Source organism: Parasteatoda tepidariorum, chromosome 3 (genome assembly GCF_982258835.1).
Source record: "Parasteatoda tepidariorum strain Cologne lab strain chromosome 3, Ptep-v5.0, whole genome shotgun sequence".
In the NCBI taxonomy this organism is placed as follows: domain Eukaryota; kingdom Metazoa; phylum Arthropoda; class Arachnida; order Araneae; family Theridiidae; genus Parasteatoda; species Parasteatoda tepidariorum.
In genome coordinates this window covers 35,439,752-35,465,262 of record NC_141757.1, presented here as the reverse complement: position 1 = coordinate 35,465,262, position 25,511 = coordinate 35,439,752, and the positions used below count along the sequence as shown (strand labels likewise).

Below are 25,511 nucleotides of genomic sequence, written 5' to 3'. Positions count from 1 at the left end.
TCTGTCTTCTGGGTTGGGTTCAAAATTACAGGGCTACGGAGTTGAACATTAGTAGTCCTAAACCCAAAAATTGGGTCGTCTGTGCAACGACGGTTATGAGTTGTTCTAAAGTCACGAATGAAGTCGAAGAGTGCAAAATTCACAACCAATATTTTAACCCATTGTCATTTTCTGTTTTCAAATATGCAAATTTTTCAATGATTATGGAATAAAAAACTATGTCCTCATACTTTTTTTCCCCGATATCTTTTGGATTTTAAAATCAATTTGTTAATTTAAACAGATTTATGTTTGAAAGTTCTAATTAGTTTATACAAGAAACAACTTAATTTTAAACTTATTTTTACTTCAAAAATTTACCCACGATTCCGTAAACCAGACTTCTATAGTTTGTAATTTTTTGCGTGCGTGTCCTTATATTTTATATACATATACTTATGGTGAGACAAAAAAAATTTTTTTAGACTTACTTCCACCGGAAGATCCTGGAGTACACGTGCCATACAGCGTTCTTTGTTTCGATCGTCATTGTGCAATGGGCTGATCTCATCATCTGTAAGACCAGGAGGAACTCAGTCGTACACCAGGGAATGACGTAAGAATATTAGCAAATTTCTGTCTATGTATATAAATCTTTGTGTATACATATGCATACATATTTGTGTATATACATATATATTTGTGTATGTATATTTACACATACATACAGGGATGTTGAGATGAGGGATCACGTGAGGTAGCTGTGATCTTCCAAAAATTTTCACTATTCGCAAAATTTACTTGGTCATTCGGCATATTTACGAAAATTCATTTTCTGTCCCTTGTTTCGAAAACACAACTGAAATAACTAAGCATTACACTTTAACTTTTTTGTTGTAAAAAAAAAAAAGAATGCATAAGTGTCGTTTTAGGTATCCATTTCGTATTTTATCAAACCTAATCATCTCCTTGCAATTGTAAAGCACGTTTGTCAATCACTCGTACAGAACTTCTATTTCCCAATACAAATGAGCCAGTTTCATCCAAAATCGAGAGATACCAATTAGTTTATCCTAAAAAATCTCGCCCTTTTATGAAAATGAAAAATTCAAATGGTGAAACAACAAGTACAGTTTGTTTAGAATGTTGCATGTAGTTAAATACCAATTTAACTGAAACTTAATTTTTTAATACCTAAAATTTTCTATGATTGAATGTAAACAATACCAAGTAGTATGTTTAACTTGAAGTATACTTTTGAATACCACTACACTTTATATTTAAAGTTATTGCTATCGTTACCACTGTTTCAGAAAATTATTCACGAGCTTGTTTCTCACTGTGATTTTTCACATTTCTGGAGAAAAGATTAAAGAACATTCAGATATAAAAAAGTTATTGATACAGTTATTGTATTTTTAAACTATTTTATGCCAAAGTTTATATACTGTATTTATATACTATGACGTCAGACTGTCTTTCTATTCGGTATGCTGCGAGATTTGCCGAATGCCAAGTTAATTTACCGAATAACAAAATGCCATTTTGTTATTCGATTCCTGGGATAGTAAAAAATTATGTCTTCATCTTAGCTGTGAATTAATTTTTTTAAATTTTTATATTTAGTCATCTAATGATTCTTTATATATTGACTAGAAGAAAAGGAAAGCAACAGCTCATTGGGGACAAGGGGTTCATATAGGTAAAGTTTGTTATGAAATTAAGGCTCCTTAATTTCATGACCAGCGGCCTGATTGTGGCAATGCGCACAAAGCTGCCTTTACTTTCTAATACCTTCCGATCTGAAGGGTTTTGGATCGAACCGCAATTATTCACAATAGTTTAATTTCTTACTCATTGACCAATCACAGCTCATTCACTAGAATTATTATGTATAAAATCGTTAAATCAGTAATATATTGGTGAAACAAAACATATAGTGAAAATATTAGCAACAAAAAAATTTTTTATTGAACCAAATAAAATACACCTGTCAAATTAGGAACTTTATTTGGCAAAATAATTTCCCCCTCTTCAAAATTATAAGTTCGTCACGTAAATAAATATAATATATATAGATAAATAATACTTATTTACGGGGAGGTAAATATATATATATATATATATATATATATATATATATATATATATATATATATATATATATATATATATATATATATATAATAAACAGAGAATGCACACATCAGGGAGATTGGCAAACTTGGAAGTCACAGAAAAAAGCCTTTATAATAAGGATTTTTAAGAAAAATTCTTGTTGCAAGTTCTATGTTAAAAAGAGAAAAAAAAATTGTAAATACTCTCCTCACTGAAGTCACACAATTTATTATTTCATAAAAGGAAAAAATTTTTGATAAATCTTTCTAAAAAATTTAAGCGTTTCTTTCCCATCAAGATGTGATATGGAAAAGTTTTTCGTTCAGAATTAAGAGTTTAAACAATGAATTAACATTAAGATTTGTTAGAGGGTTTTATGTTATGGTGTCATTTTTAAACAACTGACTGTTTGTTGCAGAAACCACATATTGAATTTTGGTCTCGTGTTTGAAACTGCTATGGCTGCTTTTCTTTCTTACACCCCTGGAATGGACAAAGGTCTCAGGATGTTCCCACTCAAGTAAGTACACCTCCATCAGTTTTTGAGACTATGTTGAATGTACTACCGATCTACATTCAGAACATCTATTCAATTTTGATGAGTTGAAATTCATAAGTGCTTATGTCCCCTCTGCCAGATGCAACTCTAACCACACATAAAAAAAACTACCTTTTTTTTTAAAAAAAATTTGGACCCTTAAGTAAACATTCAGATGTATGCGACTGCTTTCATAAAAAGAAATGGCTTTATATTTTTGAGCAAACGAATGTAAAAATTGCAAATGCGTCTTTTTAAATAAAACAATTTAAATGTAGTTTTGAGGGCTGGTGAATTGCAACGAGCAGGGGTTGAAGCCCCCAGTATAATTTGAATATGAGAAGTCAACCAAGAACAATTAGCTTAAGAATTATGATTTTATACATTCTAACGTGTGAAGACATATCTTTGTTTAAATTTCGAATTATTTTGAGCAATTGAACATTGCTCTTTCTGCTGAACCACTCTCTTGCCGTTAAATCTATGAGCTGTGAAAACAAGCAGTTTAGAGGATTAACGAGCTATATTGGTGAATAAACATAGCTTAATGTACTTAAAATAAAGGAGTTTTTAAGGTTTAAATGAAAGAAATGACAATTTGACAGGAACTTTTTTCACAAATTCTGGGCTTTGTAAACAATAGTGAGCAAGAGGCATAGCCTCGCAGAAATAATATTTTTATTTTTAAATATATTTTAATCAATTTATTTCATGCATTTATTAAGTATGTTGAGTAATATTTTTGTTAACCATATTAAACGCACTCGCAGAAGATATCTCAGTGTTGTGCTACCAGAAAAAATATCTTTCAAATTATTTAAAAAGTGTTAGGATATTTTTTTGTAATTTGTAAAAAATGTTTACACATGCACATCAAAAAATTCTCAAATAATTTCAATAGTTAATTTAATGTCAGTAAAGTATTAGTTTTGGCTCAAAATATAAATTTTAAAAAAATAAATATGCTATAAAAATCATACTTTAATTAAATACAGTAGTATTATACAGTAATTGTTAATTTTCATTATTTTAACAATTAGATTTAGGATTGCGTATTTCACATTTGCCACTTTTTTTTTTTTGTTTATAGCCAGTCCAGTCATGACCCTATTACTGTATAAATTTGCATAAGCTTTCCCTTTCACACTTTATTTTCTGAAGAAAAAAAATCTATTTTGTTCTCATAAAAAAAAAATTAAAAATGAAATTTGTTTGAAAGTAATGAATGCAGGAAGGCATTCATATAGTGCAGAGTTAAAATCTGTAATATTTTGAGCAAAAAAAAAAATGAGCTTTGATAGCAAACAAATATCACTGTATCATAAAAATTAATAACATTTTACAAATGCCTCTTACGTACATATTTGGACACCCTTTTGGAAAAACATTCTTATATACTGGGTAATCTAAAAATCACAGGTGTAAAAATAAAATAAAAATAATACAGAATGCAAGAAAATTATGATTTGTGGCAATATGCTTGGGAAGCTAGGTATTTCATCCCATCAATAGGCGGCGCAACAGGTGAGAGTTGCAGAGAAATTGAACCTATGACATTCTCAGTTCATGACAACACATTGTGAAAGATTCTGATGATGGTAACACATTAAGACAGCGGATATTCATCGTTTTGGAGTTGTTATTCCTTTTCTGCAGCGCAACATATTGGCCGGAATTTTATTTGAAAGTGCAATTTGGTAGGATTAAATCTGTTAGTTTCCCAAACATAATGTTGCAAACCATACATTTTTTTTACATTCATTTTTTAAAATCCATCAACCATTTTTGAGTCACTTGATATATATACTATATACATCATTCTTTCCACACATTGTGTGAATTATTATAAATTTCAACTTGTTTTAAACATTGCAGGTTTAATTGGTGGCTCCCAGCTATTCCATTTTCTATTTTGATCTTCGTCTACGACGAAATCCGACGTTACCTGATCCGACGAAATCCGGGCGGTTGGGTGGAAATGGAGACCTACTATTGATCACGGTTCGTCTCCTAATACAAGTGAATTCTCATTGGACAATTACAAACACACACACACACATCATCCGTTTTTTATTCCTTCATTTGAAGTCAAAATATCTAGATGAGTAGCTTAACAGAGCATCTTTCCAGAATTTATTAGTTTTGTGCTTTAATCGAAGGGTAAGACACATGTTACTGCCAAAGACAACCAATGAAAGGTGTTCAGCAGAGAATTCTGACTGGCAACACGCTGACTTTAACACAACGCAGTGTTCAAGCCTCTGATGGTTGAAACACCAATGAGAGACCTGAATTACTAACATGTTTAAGTTACTGCATTACCAGCCAGAATACCTACAATATATTTCGTGCCTAACCAGTGTTCCCCTGTGAAATAATTGTGATCTGTTAACCTTGAACTGCGATTAAGAGGGGGAACACATTGGTTCCGTTTTTCTATGTGTGAATCAATATATTGCAATAAATGAGGATCGACGCTTATGTAAAAAAAATATATAAAGAAGAAATTATTATTAAAAATCACAAATACAATTATATTTAACTAAATTGCTTGATAGATATTTCTGTAGAAAGATATAAAAAAAAGTTGCTTTTGTTTGTGCTGTTTTTTCCCTTTCTTATGAATGTTGTCTTTTATGTGAATGTACATTAAGTTTTATATTTGTTTTTAATGTATGTTTTAAGAATTGTTTCAATCATTTGATGGTGTATTTCTGTCATTGATGCACATTTTAAAATTTTCTAATAGATATTAAAGTCATGTGTGGGCAAAACAAATTATACAAAACGTTCTGCAAATTAAAGCTTTAAGGTTGATTTTCCTCATGTTTAAAGCATTGGACGGAACTTCATACTTTTTTTCTTTCAAGATGTTGCTTTTAAAGCTTGCATAACAATCCATTAAACAATTTTACAACCAAAAATATGGCAGCATAATTTAATGTTTGCAAAAAGCTGAAAGAAATTGTATTGTGTTGTATTGAAAGAAGCCCAAATTCGATCATTTTCAAAATAACTTTTAGATTTTAATTTCAGAGACTACTTGTTTTTTTGCAGAGTGTTAGTATAAAAAAAAGGTTATTTTCTAATGTATTATTTCTTGATGAAAAATGTGATAGTCGATTCAGTTATACTTTTAACATGAAGGAACAGCCACCTTAAATTCTTTTTTATTATCTCACTGTTAACATAAATAGTTTAAAGACAGCTTTTTAGACTCTTAATCTAGTTTAGTTCTAAGGAAATAGTTTTAAAGTCTCTTCTCTATTTGAAACTAATTATAACCTATTGGAAGGCTCGCGCACCTTTTATTTTAAAAAACATAATTTAAGATTATTTTTAAATGTGTGCTTCCTAATGTGCCTTAATTTTTATAGAAAATGGAGCTGCATTTATCATTCACTTAAAAAAAAAAAGAAAAAAGGAAGGAATCTTTTTTTCATTTTGTTGCATTTCTTTTTTGTTTTGTATAGTTAGCATTCCTGTTATTAATTGTACAATTTTTGAGTATTTGTTAATTTTGTGTCTAGATGAAGGAAAAAAAAATCTCCTTTTTATGTATAGAGTATGTCCTTACTTAACAATTGTTCTAAATTGATACATACAGTCTCTCTACTATAAATTTGTTGAAACTAACTATATTAAAATATTACACACAATACTCGAGAGTTTTCTTTGTCTCCTGTCTTACTTTCAATCCTTAATGAAACTGGTGTATCAAACTTTGCCGAAACATTAAAAATGGTTTCAACTAGCCAGTGTAGGGAGAGATAGGAATTTTAATATTGGAAAAACTTATTTCATATGTCAATTCAACTAAAGTATATGTTTCAGTTGGGCAATATTTTCAATAAAGAAATTTTTAAAATAGTATTAAGAATTTACAAAAATATAAGATAAGGAAACATAGTCTTGGAGAGAAAAAAATATTTAATAGTTTTTAAATGACTTAAGTGCCCACTAAATAAAAAAAAAATCTATTTAAGTCAGCCGAAAAATAGTATTTTTCACAAAATTCTTATTTTGTGTTTAATTCTTCATACCCGCGGATAAAAATGTACTAAAATTAACTAGCTATGCTATTAATTTTCTCATTGAATATGATGGGTGAAAAGCTGGTTATTTTAATGCAGAAAAGTCACCAACTTGCAACATTTGAAGAGAGCAACACACCTAAGATTAATATAATTACGCTAATAATTGAAGGGTTTAGATGAATATTTTTAATTTTGACTAGGTAGTAAAGTATAGAATCTGAAATAATAAGGAAGATAAAAAAAAACTTGTATCTTTACTAAAAAGAATAACTGATAAGTAAGATCATAATTTTTTTTTCACTTTTTACATTGTTTCTCTCTTGAAATATAATCTACATAGTATGCAATTATTGAATAATTTCCTTGTTTAAATCTTTTTAAAATAAAAATTGTTTCCATGGAGATGAGATTTTAAACAAATTGATAAAAGTTTAAGGAGCATCCAACTTAAGTTTCTATAAAAATTTTCACATTGTTCTTCTTTGACAGAATATAAAGTTTAATCTTTTTTACAATGTCTTATGTGTAAGAAAAAAAATATATTTGTTTAACCCTTTCATTATAAATAGGTCTAGATGTTTTCGGAGAAGTATTTGACCAGAAATCCCCCCCCCCCTCAAGCAATATTTCTCAATTAAAAAATCTTAATTGAAAAAGACACAACCATGAACTCAATTAAAAGATGAACAATTAAAAAAAAAATATCTTCAGTTTTTTCCAGAGGAATTTTATTAATACTTATATGCATAATTTACCTTTATATCGACTAATACGTACACTAAATACAAAAAGATTGCTACAATTTTTTAATTGTAAAAAAATATTTTATTTAGAACACTTGATCTGCAAAAGACTTTCATGGTTTTAAATATTTGATTTCATTCATTCAATGTGTGAAAAATAAATTTAGAACCTACATTTTCAAAATAAAACTTTTACATTGTATAAAATTTAATTATTTTAGTAAATGAGAAATAAGTTACTATATCAAAGTGTTTCACAAAAAAAGCTCCCTTTATTTTTAAATTGTTCTTAAAGCTCATCTTTTATATAAAGTGGTCTCTAATTTTACATGTTTAAAGTTCGCTGCAACTTCCTTAAAAAATAGGTATTCTTTTTCCCAACTACTTTGAAAAATAGGCATTTTTTTTCTGCAGTTTAATATAAAAACAATTTCATATCTAATGTTTATACACTAAAAATCATCAAATTTGGGGAGTGACAGTTTATAAGATTATTTTAGAAAAACTCTTTTTTTTTTTTTACATATTTGTACTGGTTTTCATCACATGTCATTTAACAATGAGTATTTCAAATTAGTTTTAGAAAAGTGGATATTTCATCCATCTTCTCATTTTCAGTAACACTCAGGCCATACGATGAAAAACATAACTGAAAATATAATTTACATTTATTTACAAATTTTTACAACCTATTCAATCTTCATCAGCTGCAAATTCTGCGTCAAACTCTTCTTTTGATATCTAAATAAATAAAAACCTAAGTTATGTAATGAATGTAAAAATATTGTTAACAAAAAGCACAATGTGACACTTTTTTTAATGTTTAATATTTGTTTTAAATGTATCCATAAATTGTTAACTTGTGACTTAATATAGCATTATGCCCAATTTCTAAAAAAAAAAAAAAAAAAAACTTGTGATTTTTTTGGGGAAATAATTCTAAAAAAAGACAAATATAATACACCCATCAGATCTAGTTCAGGAACCTATAAAAATAATATTTTGCAAAGGAAAGTAATAGATTCAATATATCAAATATTAAGAATAATAGCTCAATTTCAATTTGTACAGAGTCACTTCTGTAGCTAACCTTTTAGACAGATAGTAAAAGTAAAATTTCAAGATAAATACATATTTTGCCTTGTCCTTTTCATAATTTCACAACTGTCTCATAGTATAAATATTAAGTAAGCCACATATTTCAATCAAATCGAAATGAATTTTTAGCACAACTTTTTTTTTTATTATTATTAATTTTCAGAATAAATAAAATCAATTTTTAGTAAGAATATTTTTATTGCACATCACTAATGTTCTCAGATTCTATGCTTTAATTTCCTCTTAAAATTTAGTTTTAGTTTCTCCTTAACACTAAATCTATAAAACATAACTAGGTTTAGGCAAAATATTTTCAACATTTTGTCATTTTTTCTTAAGAGAATATTATAGTGTGAGCACAAGTGACTATTAGATAAACATCAATCGGTAGTTTAACCATTACACTTTGTCGTATCATGGCTATAGGTATTCTTGTGTATGTGTATGGTGAAGATGTATCTGAGTTGTTTTACATGTGTTGCAACATTTCAGGAACCATTTCAGTTTGCACCACAAATTATGCACAAAATTCTAACAATTATAGTACTGGTGAGATGAAGGTTAAGACACTAGTTGTTGAAATGCTTATTGATCTCTGGTGTCCAGGACTAATTAATGAATTAACAAGGATAAACAAATACATTTTATTAGTTGGTCTGGTGAGGGATTTTATTGGCCTTCAGAGCCAGACAAACAAAACGTGCCTAGAAATAAAGTTTTATGCAAAACTATTGCACCATCCTTCCCGGTCGATTATATGAATTGATCATTTTTAAAATAGATTTGCAACTTGTTTTACAGAAATAAAACTTTTCAATATGTCATAATTAGTATATCATAGAACAGCAAAATGAGATAAATTAAATTGCTCTATTTACTTCTAGTTCGCTAGTGTCCTTTATTTATATAAACATATACATTTATTATTCTTAAAACATATATTTAATATTTGCGAAAATTTTCTGTTCTTAATATGTGAAAAAAAAAGATATGAATGAAGTATAATTCATATCCTTATATTTCATAGACAAATATTTTAATTATAATTCTTAACAATTTAAAGACACTTTGTTGAAACTAAAAAAACAACTTGCATACAACTTGTTAGAATGCTAAGTGTGATTTAATCAAAGCACTAACCTTTCCTTTTTTGAATTTTTTACAAAGTCTAGCATCTCTAGCTAATTCTTCAAGATCAGCATCATCATCCACATATTTCTTCTTTCTTTTCTTAGCAGATTTCTTAGTTAGCAATTTCTTCATTTTAAGTTTTTCTTCCTGTATTTATGGAAATAAAATTAAGTACTTAAAATGAAGTTCTATTAAAAAAGGAAAAATCGCACCACTTGCTTATTTATTAGTAAATATATGTGAATAACAAAATATAAGCAAATGACATAAAAAACTATTTCTCACAATAAGAAATATTACTATTTAAAATATCAATAACACACTAATAACTTAATAAGGTATTTACAAAACATCATAATACATTTAAATAGCTTTATCTGAATGGTTTGAAATCAATTTAAATTTAATATACAGTCGAACTCGTTTATAACGAACTCGGATTTAACGAGAACTCGGATTTACCGAGAGAAATGAGAATTTTTGGTTGGATCAATGTTAAGTCTATGGAACAGAAATCGCTTTTAACGAGCAAGACCCGGTTTTAGCGAGCAATATTTTTCTGTCTTGCAATCTTTTTTTCATCTTTCTAGTCTTATCTTTTTTTCAAAATGATAAAGAAATGCGAGGGAAGGGGGTTAGTTGTCATTAAATTAAGAAAAGTATTTAATTAAATTAATTAATGTAATTAAAGAAAGTATTAATTAAATTTTAAGTAAACTCAATCATTTGACCTCCCAAGCCCCCCCCCCCCTCTTCTGGTTGCACGCCTGTCTTAAGGACCCGTTTATTACGAGCACTCGGATTTAACGAGTACATGTTACGGTCCCTTTGTGCTCGCTATAAACGAGTTCGACTGTAATTCTACACATAAGTAAATGAAAAGAGCCATTTTACATAATGCACAAAGAAAAGAATTTTGATGGATCTTTTGGAAGAAGTGATTTGCAATAAAAATGAAATATTTCTCCTATTCTTTTAAATTTTCAAGGTAAGGGTTGCAAGCATAAATATTTTTTAATGAATGCGAAAGAGATTATGAAGTTCTTTAATGATTCATAAAAAAATACTTAAGGCTTCATACAATTTTTCGTTTTAAGCCTTTATATGCTACAATAAGGTCAGAATTGAAAAATACCAAAATTAACATATTTAAAATATTATAAAGGATCTTCAGACTATTGTATTGATATTTTGCTTTGGCTATATTAATGATTATAAAAAAGACGCTAAATTTTATGGATTTAATCGCGTGGGTTGATTAAGAGATTATATCTTTTTGTTGTTAATTTTACTAATTTTTGATTAATTTTTTAAAATTTTATGATTTTTGGATATTTTTACTTTTACCTCTTCAGGATGCATTTCTTCACTAAAATGAGGCAATTCAAAGTAAAAAAATAATTAATGTAAGCAACTACTCTTTAAATTGCATCTATATCTCATAATAATAATTTAAAAAAAAGAATAACATAATTGCAAATTAGTTTTAAAAAAAAAAGAATAAATTAAACTAACCGAAACAAAGCAAAATAAAAATACATTAAGAATAGATTGACTAGTTTAAAAGTTATATAAATTGCCAAGACTGAAAAAGAGTGAGCTTTTTTCTGGCATAGTATAAGATCAACAAAATTGATAAAAATATAGGAATTCAGAACATAGTGCTGCAATCTATATTACGAATCATTTTTTATAATCTTGCAAACTTATTACGAAAATATTTTAAATCACTATTAAAAGATTCCGGAATGTGTAAGTTCATTTGAATTTGTTACTCGCTTCATAGGTTACATTTTATTTTGTATTTTCTTACATTTTATTTTCTATTTTTTTGCTTTATATGCTTTATTTTGTATATTTTTTACTTAATATGTTCTATTTTCGTTTCAATTTTTTTTTTTTGGGGGGGGGGTGTGTTCCTCACACTAAATTTTTCTTCTTCTCCTTTCGTTAATCTTTATTATATTATTTTAAATGCCTTTTTCTATATTTTTTAACTATATATATATATATAATAGAAAAGATGTGATTGCTATACCCTTTTGGCAGACATTTTTTTTCTTAATTCAGGATGGTCCTTCAACTGTTGCACTCTTATTTTTCTCTGCTTTTCTCTACTTGTGTCACTGAAATAAAGAGGAAAAATAGTAGCATTTACTTGAAAATGAGATTAAAAATAATAGCATCACACTATTGCTCTTTATCTGAAGACATGAGTGCTTGTTATAACAGTCATTGTAATATGAGAATTATTTTATTAATAAAAATGAACAATATGATTTACTTTTTAAGTGAGAAACATAACAAAGACAATTCTAGCAAAACACACAAAAGATGCGATCTTTAGTGTTCTCTTATTAACAATCAATAAAGTGTCATTGTTTGAGAGTGATTAATGACATCTTAAATTACAGAAATGAGTTTCTAGAAGATTATAACAATAGATTTTTCTGGTGTGAAAAAAAAAATTCATGTTTATTTTACAGTTAAAAAAAAGAGATTTTTTTAAAATTAATTCTGCATAATTCTTTAGAAGACATATACTGTAGGTCTGCAAGACCTCGATTATCTGAAGTTGTCAGGATTGGATCTACTTTGAACATTCCAAATAATTAAATAATTAGATTATAATTAAGACGAAATTTTATTACAAAAAGTAGTGGGTATAAGTAATGGGTATATTTAATTTAAATAATGATAACTTAATAATGTCTTTTTATCTTATAGGTATAAAGATACTTTAATTTAAAAGTCTCTGGCACTATTTTTGAATAAACCATTTGTATAAAACCACATTAAATTCTGAAGCAGATTTAATTGATTTTCAAAGTTGATTATAGTTTTAAGATTCTTTCAGATTTTACATCATAATCTTAAATTTTTCTTTGCACAAACAACATAACAATGGTAATCATGAAAAAAAAATTAATTAAATAATGATGAAAATTACAATTTTTAGATTTCTTCAGTAAAACCAAAGTAAACAACTTTACTAACTAAATTTTGTAATGTACAACACTGGCTCCAGTAGTATGCTACATCACCACTTTTGCACTTGTGACATACCGACGAAGACAAGAGTAAGAAAACACCAAATAAAATCAATGCTTCAGACTAAATCAGCAAGCAAAAACTTATAATATTCACTTATAGAACAATCAGCAAGTGCAGTTTACGTTTTGGAAAAGTGAAATGTTATTGTGTTTCAATGAATTGATTGGTATATAATATGGGCTCGAGAAAAAGAGTAAACAACACATAAAATTTTCTTTCAAATTTCTTTAAATACTTAAGAAATATTTCAGGAAATCACTTAAAATTTTTAAAAATATAATGTTTGGAAAAAATATCACAACATTGCTCTATTTATAAATAGATAACAAGTTCCATAAAATTTTAAACACTGTTTTTATTATTGAGTCAACACTATATAATATTAGCATAAAAATATTTTAAAGCTAGTACACGAGTTATTTTTGTAACTTGGAGGGGATTCATTTTTAACAATAAAGAAAATAAATTTTTACCTGTAAGGAATTTCTTCGTAATTTACTTCAGTGGCAACAAAGTTTGTGATCTCTTTCTTTTTTAGCTCAGGCATTTTTGGTAACTTCAGTAAAGCAAAACCATTGGCTAATTTTCCCAAATCTAAGTCTAAGAACCGTGAGAAAAAATTAAGCATAAAAACAATTTATTACATATATTAAGGTCTCTTAATCTAAATAACTATTAACAAGTGATGCAGAGAAAGCCAATTAAAGAACTCACCTTTCACACGGAAAAGCAAATTGCATTCGTGTTTCGTGTAAAACCGAATAAAAGAAACAAATGCTTTCAATCCTTTCTCATAGATTTCTCTGGAAAAAAAAAACATTCAGGAAAAACTTTGTTTAATGTGGATGACATTAAATTTAAGAAAACAAACCGAACTACTTTACTGAATTGACACACCTTACAAGATTTAATTTACTTAACACTTTTTAAGATTTAAATGAAATTTTAACATATTTTTTGTTTGTTATACAGACGTATTTTATATTTCAATTCACTATAACTGCTCAGCAATGAATTTTTTTTTAAGAACTGTATGATAAAATTAAAATATGCAAGAAATTAAATTTTATTACAATACTTACTATAAAAGCATGTATTAGAATAGTAAACTTAGATTTCATTGTTAAAAAAGGAGATTGCAGCCTTTACACAAATAAATTTAAAAAACTAAATTTTATAATAAATTTCATGCTTGCAAAATTTATGGACTACTTAATATCAGATAAAAAATTTACATAAACAATTATAAAATACGAATCTACATTTAAAAATACCTATTTTTACAGGATATTTTCTTTATTTTTGGTGAGACATCAGTAAATTCAGGTGGGTCCATCGGCAAGAGAGTGACCTAATTAAAGATATAAACATAAAATAAATTTAATTAAATTTTGTAAGTATACCATGATACTAAGAACAGTTTTACAGACCTTGTGGTAGTGGGTTTTCAGTATAATTTTATTACTGGAGCACTAACAACTGACAGCAGTTTGAGAATGACATGTAGAAACTTTTTTATTGTACTATTGCATCAAAAAATGAGTATTACGAATTCATCACCTTAATTTCCTAATGAAAAATTGATAATTTAGTTTCTTTTTTTTTCATAAAATGGCAGCATTCCAAAAAAGCGAGAAATAACGAATCCTATGGGTAGGGCTATATGCCTAAATTATGTATATAATTATAGAACTGCTGCAAAGTTCAAATTTTAGGGTTTTTAATAGTCATATTAATTGAAATAAAAAGATGTCGAATCAAAAATTTAAATTTTTTGATTCTTCAAACAAAATACTTTTAAACCCGCAATTGTATTAATAGAAAACAAAATATTCTGAAAGCACACAAGAATCAGGAATATCAGTACAAAAAACTAATGAAAAACACTAATAAAACAAGTTTAAAGCTTTAAAAAAAAATGTGTACATTTAGAAATTAATCCATCTGAAAATCAATGAACATTTTTAATAAATAGTGAGAAACTAGAGTGAAATTAAAAGTAACATAATAAAAACTTTATTATACTTAATGTCAGAATATGTTCAATATCCCCCCCTTTTTGTACTTAATAGCAATCGATTGGGTAAAGAGTATCATTTTAAGTAAAGAAAGAAATATCCATGGGAATCTAAAATAACTTGTTTAATCAAATTAAAAAAGTTTCCTACTGGCAGCTGAGTCAGACAATCAGATAAACTTCCTTTATAATCTATCATCAAAGTTCCCTTTCCTGAAATGCACTATTGTTGTTTCCATGGCAGTAGACGGCCTTAAACTTTGTGGCGAATGGAGTTCTTACTATAGACAAACTATAACTGCTTCAGGTTTTGAAAATATGCTCAATATTTCCCCTCCTTTTTTGTACTTAATAGCAATCGATTGAGTAAAGAGTATCATTTTAAGTAAAGAAAGAAATATCCACGGGAATCTTAAACAAGTTGTTTAATCAAATTAAAAAAGTTTCCTACTGGCAGCCGAGTCAGACAATCAGATAAACTTCCTTTATAATCTATCATCAAAGTTCCCTTTCCTGAAATGCACTATTGTTGCTTCCATGGCAGTAGACGGCCTTAAACTTTGTGGCGAATGGAGTTCTTACTATAGACAAACTATAACTGCTTCAGGTTTTGAAAATATGCTCAATATTTCCCCTCCTTTTTTGTACTTAATAGCAATCGATTGGGTAAAGAGTATCATTTTAAGTAAAGAAAGAAATATCCACGGGAATCTTAAACAAGTTGTTTAATCAAATTAAAAAAGTTTCCTACTGGCAGCCGAGTCAGATAATCAGATAAACTTCCTTTATAATCTATCATCAAAGTTCCCTTTCCTGAAATGCACTATTGTTTCCATGGCAGTAGACGGCCTTAAACTTTGTGGCGAATGGAGTTCTTACTATAGACAAACTGTAACTGCTTCAGGCTTTGGTTAATCTATTTAGTATATCTTCATCAGTTCCTTCTTTGCTGTTATTATTTTCTAAGAATACGTCCTTTAATTGTTTAGGATTAATTTTCAAAATTTTAGTTTCATTTTGGTTGATGATAAGTCCCATTTTCTTTGCCTCTTCATTTAAAATGCTGTGTTTGTTTGCATGTCTTGAAGGGTATTGGTCAGTAAACATGAGTCGTCTGCAAAATCGAGATCAGAAAGGTATTCAGCAAGATTCCATCTTATATCCCTTTTATTCTCTGATGCTCTCCTCATAATTCAGTCAATAGCAATTTAAAAGATTGGTGGAACAAGTACACAACCCTTTCTAACATCTGAATAACCTTGAAAGATACTGATTGTTGATTGGCAAATATAACTCCTAAATTATAATTTTTACATATATTTCTGATAATGTTTACAAAACATTTGGGAATTCCACAGTACTTCAACAACTTCCAGAGTGTTTAATTATGATAATGTGTCCAATATAGTAAAAAAAATTCAAAAGGTCTATGATTCTGCCAATTTCCTTGAAAATCCATACGGTTTTCCGATATTTTTTTTTAGCCATTTCTACATAGTTTTTCAAATATCAATGTTTTAATAGAATGACTTTTGATAGTTTATGACACACGAATTTTGAATCATCACTGTTGGTCTGCTCAGCACCAATTTCGTTATGCTTTATTCAGCTATTTCCTCATCTATTTTCCTTCAATTCCAATATTTTTAATAGAATGCTGTTACAGTCAATTCGCTATAACTCGAAGTACGATAACTTGAATATTACTATAACTCGATTTTTTTATGAGGTCCCGACCCTTTTATCTTCAATTTCATGTTAATTATTCTTGGTCACTCGAATTTTACTCCCTTTAACTCGATTTTTTTTTGATCTTTTAAAGCAAGAAGAAGAACCTAGGAGCTGATATCTTGCCTCTTCCTTTGCAACACACACAATGTCTTTCGCACTCTTCATGGAGAAGCTAAAGCTGTCCCTCTTGAAGTATGTGAACAGTGATTAAATGAAACGTTACCAAATTTACTTCAAGGATACAGTTAAAATGATGTTTTCAATATTGATGAAATGGGTTTATTTTTTAAATGTCTTCCAAATAAGACTATGATGTTTAAGGATGAAAACTGCTCAAAGGGTAAAATGAGCAAGGAGCGTTTGACTGTCCTAGTTGGAGGAAATGCGTCTGGGACAGAGAAATTGCTCTTACTTGTTATTGGTAAATACCTAAATCCCCGATGTTTCAAGAATGTAAAAACGTATCCTTTGGATTACAAGTCTAACAAAAAGTTTTGAATGACATCAGTTTTATTTGAAGACTATGTAAAAAAATTGGATCGGAAATTTTTCGCTAAAAAAAGAAAAGTGATACTCTTTATGGATAAATGCACAGCGCATAGTGATCTACCAAATTTGAAAGCAGTAAACTTGCAGTTTCTCCCGCCAAACACAACAGCAAAGTTGCAGCCGATGGACCAGGGTATCATAAAGTGCTTCTAACAGTCTTATCGTAAATGGCTTGACAGAAAATTGATCTTAAATATTGTAAGCATTTAGAAGATTTGCAATTAATAAGCATTAATTAAGTAATCCGACAATATTTTGTAAGTCCAAAACCGAAACTAACGGTAAGTCGAACTTACGATATGTCGAAGTTTTTCGTCAGTCCTATCAGATTCGAGTTATCGCGAATTCACTGTATAATACATGGATATAAGTAATCACTTTTTGCCTTGCTTGATTAGCAATGATTCCATTGTATCTAGTCTTTCTTTCGTGTTCTTTTTTTTTACTGCTATCAATTTTTGATATTTTTAGTGATGTTATATTACTTATCATTCTGTGATGTGCTTCATTCACAATAATTTCAACGTAAATCCATTTTAATTAAACTCTTTCAGTGTTTTTTTTACTGAAATTCTGTTATTTTTAATATGATGTTATGACATTAGGCCAATTCGAGTAATATTTGAGCAATTACACAAATTTGAGTTTTTTTCGGGACAGTTAGGCATCCTGCAAACCAATGTTTATTAAAGAATTTGCCAATAACGTTTTTGGTAATAAAATGAAGGAAAGTAATTACTTTTTGATTCACATCTAAAAAGTTAACAAATGTCTCTTCATTTGGTAACAACATAAGTAAAGCATTTCCAGTTTTCCCTATGCGTGCTGTCCGACCACATCGATGAACAAAAGAGCTGAAAAAGAAAACAAGTTTTGCTGTAATGTTTCTTTATAACATCTAAATATATGAAGAAAAAAAAGGAATTTTTTCATCAAGTTTTGATTAGAATTTTACGGGAGGACCTGGTTTTTTGGAGATTTCTACATCATCAAAAACTCTATTGCTAATGATGCAACATACTTGTCCAATATTTGAAAATCATTAATTTCTTATTCAATGCTATTTTAAAGTTTTACCTTTAACTGTATGATGTTAATATGATGTAACCTCTGTCTGGTTAAATCATCTCTCCATCCCTGACATTTACCCTACTGATGAAGGTGTACTGTCACTACATTGAAATGCACATATAGATTTTTAATGAAATTTAAGAATAGTACCTCTTTGAAATGCATAAAATGAACCTCTTCCTTAAAGTAGGTGGAAAGTGAGACCAAAGATAAAGCAAGGTATGCATTCCTACACAAAACTGCTTTCAGTCATAAAGGGGGTGAAGAATGTTTCACCCATACGTATGTTTTTATAGTTTTAATTAAAAGAATTATCACACAAAAATAAAAGTGTGCATGCTCATCATTTTTATGACTGCTGATGAATAATTCAGAATGGCAAATTTACGATAAATTTTTGTAGGTCAGTCTTGTTATGATGCTAATAAAAATAAAATTAACGTAAAAATAAAAATAATTAATGTTACCATTCACCTTATTTATAATCAAAATATACATTATACACATTATTATATATATTTATATTGAATTATATATCAAAAAACAAAATAAGTATCATATTTATGACTGAATATAATCAAGTCTTACGGAAAAGCAAAATCTTTTTTTGTGAATTTTTTTTAAACAGAAAAGAATGTATTGAGCAGCATTCCTCACCTCGCAGAACTTGGTGGATCGAACTGAATCACCCAATGAACATCGGGTATGTCCACACCTCGAGCTAAAACATCGGTGCACAGCAATATACCACTGAAAAATATTTATTCAACAATAAGAAAAGGAGAATACACAGAAAAAATTGCAAACGTCTTAGATTTTTATTTTTTTAAACAGTCGATATATAAAAAAAGTAACAAACAATGTATGAATTTGAAAAAATGAGATGAATAGGGTGTGAAAAAATAGAATGTGAAAAATTAAGAATCCTAGAACTAGTATTTCTATTGCTAGTGTTTATAAGGAGATGATAAAGGAATTGATTTAATTTGTGTAGAGGGAAAAAGCTTCATCATTATGTGTAAATTATTTATTTCTACTTGATTCAGTTATAGGAATCAATGATATAAATTAAGGCTCTGATCAGGTTAAGGAATCCTACTGGGTAAAAATCAGCAATTTTGAAGAAAATTTTAAGTTTTTATTTTTATTTTTACTATCCATATTTAAGCTTTAGTTCATGAGCTTTCCAAAGCTCTTTAAAAAATTTTATCTCTGATTAGTTACAGTTGTTTTTCCATATGCTAACAGGTGAAACACAAACCAGAAAAACTCATGAAAACGAAACTAAAATGTTTTTTTCTTTTACTTTGAGTATTTGAGCCCTTGTTCATTTGAATAAATTATATATTTAAGACAAAATTCATTTTGAGTGTAGATTTCATATAATGTAATAGTGTTTGACATACCTATCTGTTTTATCAGAATCTGACATTCCTCCTCTTGTGTTGGCAAAGTTGCCATCATGTTTTGAACTAAAAGATATGGTTTAGGTTTGAATTTGCTATTTTTATCAAGCTTTAAGTAAGAATTTCCTGTAGAGTTGTTAGTGTGACATGAATAATTTGTAGTTCGAATTCAAATTTGTCTTTAGTTTTAAAAATATTTTATAAATTTTTAAACTTTAAATTTATAACTTTAGGACATCTGCCTACCTAACATAATATTAAAGTTTAAATTGAGCCTTCTTTTAAAAATAAAAATGTGTCGATACCAGTCAGTCAGATACCTTAATTAAATGAAAACTAAATTTAAATTCAGATTCAAATCACTTAATTCCATACTTAATGGTTATAGTTATTGAAATTCAAATTTGTCAACGAACAAAAGGAAGAATGGTAGAAGATTCTGATAAAATGGATAGGCATGTCATATACGAATAAAGTTAAACCTTAATTCATAGCTTAAATATTTTGTTTGAACTTACCTCTCATAATTGCGAAAATCTGAAAAAATTTTATGTCTTTTTTTCCTCATACGACCATGAATGCTGATAACGGGTATATGTTTGATGAATCTACAAAAAAATGAACAAGAATTAAAGAGAAAAACAAAATTGTTAAACAAACATAGATTACAGTAGTATACAAATAGTGAAACAGAAGAACCAAAAGTAATGGGATGGTGTAAAAACTCTTCTTGCCCTGTGAAATGCTGCAAAAGTGGCAAACTTAGATGACCAAATACTAAGCCATCCATGGCTGCAAAAGTGTATATATGTATATATACACAGATATTTTAATATGTCCGAAATGCGGATTCATGCTGGGCAATTTAAGGAGGCCAAATATTTTCCATATCAAGAATGTTCCTCAAACCAAGTGTGGACAATGTTGCCCCAATAACGAGTCACACCTTGAGGATTAACATTATAGTTAGAACACATGAAAGTTTGCATATGGTCTCCAAACAACCGAAGATAATCCTATCAGTTTTCACGTGGCATATGTCTCACAATAAAACACTGAACATAAATAGGCACCCACCACCAACCTGCCTTCCTGAAAACTGAGGTACATTACTTCGTGTGGTCTGTGCTGGACTTGATCCCGACTATCACACCTTGCCAACTGGAACTGAAACCACCATGTAGATGCAACATATTTTCAGCCATTTACCATCCAACCAATATGTTCCAATGTGCGTTGCAGCCAATAACATTGAGTATAAAAATAAGACATTCAAGTTAGTCTAATACAGTTCTTCAAAGAGCTGTCTGCAATGAGTCCATCATGTGCATAAAATCAACAGTTCCTGTAATTCCATGTAATGTGTCTTAACAATCATAACTCTATGCACAAGTCACTTCTAACTTTTCAATCAATAAGCATGCAGGGTTCAACAAATGTGTGGCAAGTAGTGTGGTTTTTGATACTTCAGTGTATAATAATAAGGAAATTTACTTAGAAATGACATAATAGATAAATAGAAGATAAATGACAATTTGAGAAAACGGGCTTTAAAACAAACTTAAACAATGAGAAGTTTACTGAACTATCCCTTTTTTAACAAAGAAGTGCGGCATTTAAATCTTGGCAGAACAAAGTAATCTTCCATGCTGATGACTGACCATAACATCTCAATTTTAGAAAATTTGAGTATACCAAATACATGCCCTCATTTTGAACAGTGGAAATTTTTCAGGCTTATACTTAAGTTTGGAAAAAAATAATATTAAAAATAGTTTTTCGTATAAGATCCCCCCTATACATCCACATGCAAACAAGAAAGCAATTTATACTGGTATCATGGATAATTGAACATACACTGTAGCAAATACAATTGTATATCCTCTTAAATACACTGTTTTCAGTAAAAAATGGAAAAAAATATCAAGTTATATTTTAATTATTTGTCTTGCCCTTACAAAAGATTTCTGAATTCACTTCTAAATATACTTCTTCTAGTCAAAATACTTCTTTTAAACACATCTTATTCACTATATTTATTAACACAGATATGTTGGTTAGATTATCAGATGAATTTGAAATAGCACATTCATAAATGTCTAAAGTTCACTTGAGCTGAACAACAAATGCAGATTTTAAAAAAAAAGCATCTTTTACTTGCAAACATGGAAAAAAAAATTAGTAGAAGATAATAAAAGTCATTAGCACAAGCGAATGCAATAAAAATGGCCTGAAACACTATATTTAAAGAACTCAGCCCCATGCAACTGACTTATAATCGAAACATTTATATGTAAAGTTATTATCTCAATATTTAGACAATTAATATTAATTTCATATTTCTTATTAATCTGTAATTTATCAAGGTTTTTCATACTCTTTCAGGAGATAAGTGAAATAATCCACTGATGCACATGTACTGAAGAACAGCATACACTTGACACTCTGCATGGAACGAAGGAAAGAGACTAAAACACTGAATTTTTTCTCGGGATCACACACCTGGATAAAAAGGGGAGAGAAAAACACAATTAACTACAAATAAATGAAAAAGTTTTAAAGTCTGCAAAATAAATAATCATAACAATGTCGTGAAGTGACCACAGTTTAAAACACAACACTCTCATGCTAATGGTTGTTGTCATTATTAAGTTAAGTCAATATAATTTTTAAGTCTGAACCCACAGGATTTTTGGAGCCTTACTCATGATGCCTATGAAAAAATGGACTTCATCCTCAACACTAGTTTTGATCTCTATAAATGAATAACTGGCATTAATAAACATACAAGAACAATTTTTTGATTCATTATCAATCTGATAGACCAATGAAAACAAAATTTGAAAGCCAATCTAGATTGTGATGGTTTCAAATCAAGAACTACTTATAACATCCATTTTTAAGTGGATCTTCTATAAGTTTTTCAAACTCAAAAAGTCTAAATTTAGACAAATTTGATGAAGAATTGTATGCAATTTACATTGCCCTCCATAATATTTTGTAGAGACCTGAAAAGAAATTTGACTTCACTAATTGTCAAGCTGCAATTCATAGTTACATAATTTGTCCCACTGCCAATAAATTTAATTGTAAAAGCATCACTTAACTATCTACAGGAAAGGAAATAGTTTTGTAATGGATTCCTAGTCATTGCGAGGAAATGAAAAAGCAGACGACCTTGCAAAACAGGGAATCTTCTACTGACCTGAGAAATGACAAACACAAAATATTTGATGAGTAACTTTTGACAGAAAGGAAACTCTTGGTGCTTCTTGGGAGAAACTGTAACATCATGTACTCCCAGGAACCCCCCTAGGGCTTTTAGAGTTTCGTTTTTCCGACTATTGACTGGACAAGAATTTCTACATTCACATCTACACCATATCTGACTCACTTATTTTCCTAACTGCATTTTGTGGGAGTAATATATTAAAATGAATGACTAGCATCTCTGGATAAAAAGTTTCAGTCCACTTCTTCATATTTCATAACCCTCTCCAGCCCTGAAAATACTCCTATTTTGATAGATAATATTCCTATCCTGCAGCGAACTTCTATGCTTTGGGGGTCAGAAATCCAAATGAGTTGAAAAAAGGTGTGTTTATTTAGATAAAAGTATGTTTTTTTGTTTCATAATTTAAAATATTATCTGCATTTATTAATTAGCTTAGTAAGGTTAGGTCCTCGAATCATTATGATTAATTCCTAATATGTGAAAATTAAGATTATTAGAACAAAAAATATCTAAGTTGTTTGATTTTTTTTGTGTGCTGTACTTTTTATTTGTCAGCTGGGTGGACATATATATCAGATGACTACCAACATTTAGCTATAGAGACACGTTTTATTATTAAAAATAAATGTTCCACAAATTATGATCAACACATAAATGGAGATCAGTATGTATACTTAGTATTATTGAACATGCCATATAAAAGTTTGAAAGGGTAGAAGGCGTCCTCTGATCATGACTCAGGGAACTCTTTTCTTTAACAGAGATGCAGACAGGATTTCTCAAACCTGCTCTAATGAGGTCCTCCATTTCCTTAGTTTGTGTGGCAGAAAACAAACCAGTTTGCCTCTGTTTTGGAAGGTAGCTTAATATTGTATTGATTCTGCAAGAAAACAATAAAAACAGACATTATTTCATAAGAAAAGATAAGAATTCAACAATGATGTTAATATTGGAGAACTCTACTCCATTTTGTTTTAAAACTTTAATAAATGGTATATTTTTTCAATATAAAATTGCTCACAATCAATAAGAAATTAAGAACAAAAATAATATCGCACTAATTACTAAAAATTTAAGTTGGCTGTAAAATATAAGGTAATAAAATTTGTAAATATAAATTTATATACAATTTTTTTTATGATTATAATCTACTTAAATTCATAGTTTGGAATAGTTGTAATTTATTTCTGAATAACATATTGGTTTTATAATTTTGCTAGTGCTAAAAAGTAAATATTTTTGGATTTATTCAAAAATTGAAAGTTTGCTAAAAGAAAGATGAAACATTATGTTTGAAGGGAATTTTTTTGAGATATTTCACAATTTTAAAAAATTTTGTTCAAAACTAAAAAAGAATTTTAGATCAAGAAATCTAGAAAAATTCAATTTAAAATAGTAACTCTGCATTTTATTTAAAACTAGCTGTACCCTGCGTGCGTTGCAAAGCTTTCAGTTTGAATTTAAATTTTGTATTTAAGTGTGTAAATGAGATTTGTGATTATGATTTGAATAGAGAATTTTATATAATGGTGAAAAAACCAGTGATAGTCTCAACAGTTAATTCTCTAGGATATCGTTAGTGCATTTTCAAACAGACATGTATGGTGATGCACACCGACCATGAAACATATTTTGGATGATGATCTGAAATAATTCTGGATCAATGGCGTCATGAATATTTCTGCTGATATGAGCTGACCAATTTGTCCTGGTGTGAGTTTTTCAATAAGCCAAATCATGTGGCAATTCTCTTTTTCTGCCGTTCAATAGAATGCATCAAACACCGTGTCTCTCTAAAAGCATGACTTTTCGCAATAAAACCAAGTTTAGAGCTTAATATTTGTTTTAACTCACGTGTGATAATGCATCATGAAGATCCGATGATGTTTGCCTAAGTTACTAAAGCTCTTTAATTTTAGCTCAAGCAGGATTGCATGTGAATGTAATAAATAACTCTAGCTGTCCATATGCGCACCGATACTTGTAGCAGCACCGAATGAAGTCATTTGGAAACACGAATATACTGACCTATATTCGCCAAGAAAAGTTTCTATTGATTTGCTTGACCCGATAACAACGTTGATAATGGCTCGGCTGGCGACGTTAAATCTGGTAGTTACACTTTGCCTCCAGAACAGCAAATTCCAGCTGTTTCATTCTTAAATTTGAGAGCACTACAAAACATACATAATTGATCCATTTTTCCGATGATGACGCTTGGGTGAAAGACTATAGTTGGTTGTCGGATCATAGTGAAATGCACTGAGATTCAAATCAGAGTATTGGCAGCGTCTGAATAGCGAAGTGCGTTCTTGATTATTTTTATTCTTGCATCCCGTTGCTCTGATGTTTCCGACGAACGGGCTTGATAAGTGCGTAGTTGATTTGTTAACAGTCTTCTTTCCCGTTGCTCTGATGTTTCCAAGGAACAGGCTTGAGTAGTGCGTAGTTGATTTGTTAACAGTCTTCTTTCCTGTTTCTCAGACGTTTCTAAGGATGTTTCTCAGACGTTTCTAAAGCATTGTGTTCTCGATTAGTTTCAAGTCTTTCTTCCCGTTGCTCCGATTTTTCTGAAACACGGTTAGTTCTCTTCTTGCGTGCTTGAGATGTTGATCGACTAAGAGCGATTCGTTTAGGCGGCATATTTTTGCAAATATTCTCTTTCAAACAAAAAGAAATGTAGAAGTTGACAGTGGTCGCAAATTTGCTAATTCGAAAATTCACTTATTTATTTTAAATAATAAAAAAGCAATAAAAATGAAATAAATTAAATAAGAAATATAATAATGATAAAATTTAAAACA

General features: G+C 29.0%; 2 protein-coding genes across 4 annotated transcripts in view; one reads left to right on the top strand and one right to left on the bottom strand.

Annotated features, from left to right (window-relative positions):
* LOC107457342 (sodium/potassium-transporting ATPase subunit alpha) overlaps window positions 1–6,296 on the top strand; it is a 103,663-nt gene extending 97,367 nt beyond the window's left edge. For both annotated transcript variants that reach the window (XM_071178023.2, XM_016075488.4), the window contains exons 18-20: window positions 465–595; window positions 2,516–2,617; window positions 4,511–6,296. In XM_071178023.2, the coding sequence (XP_071034124.2) occupies window positions 465–595; window positions 2,516–2,617; window positions 4,511–4,631 (354 nt within the window). In that variant the 3' untranslated portion in view covers window positions 4,632–6,296. The remainder of the gene's footprint in view (window positions 1–464; window positions 596–2,515; window positions 2,618–4,510) is intronic.
* Window positions 6,297–8,065: 1,769 nt separating this feature from the next.
* LOC107457333 (ATP-dependent RNA helicase DDX55) overlaps window positions 8,066–25,511 on the bottom strand; it is a 35,417-nt gene continuing 17,971 nt past the window's right edge. For both annotated transcript variants that reach the window (XM_016075478.4, XM_087159049.1), the window contains exons 7-17: window positions 23,401–23,587; window positions 21,850–21,974; window positions 19,991–20,080; window positions 18,724–18,816; window positions 17,735–17,849; window positions 13,973–14,049; window positions 13,413–13,501; window positions 13,172–13,298; window positions 11,683–11,770; window positions 9,654–9,791; window positions 8,066–8,156 (exon numbers count right to left, since the gene is read on the bottom strand). In XM_016075478.4, coding sequence (XP_015930964.2) covers window positions 8,109–8,156; window positions 9,654–9,791; window positions 11,683–11,770; window positions 13,172–13,298; window positions 13,413–13,501; window positions 13,973–14,049; window positions 17,735–17,849; window positions 18,724–18,816; window positions 19,991–20,080; window positions 21,850–21,974; window positions 23,401–23,587 — 1,177 coding nt within the window. In that variant the 3' untranslated portion in view covers window positions 8,066–8,108. The remainder of the gene's footprint in view (window positions 8,157–9,653; window positions 9,792–11,682; window positions 11,771–13,171; window positions 13,299–13,412; window positions 13,502–13,972; window positions 14,050–17,734; window positions 17,850–18,723; window positions 18,817–19,990; window positions 20,081–21,849; window positions 21,975–23,400; window positions 23,588–25,511) is intronic.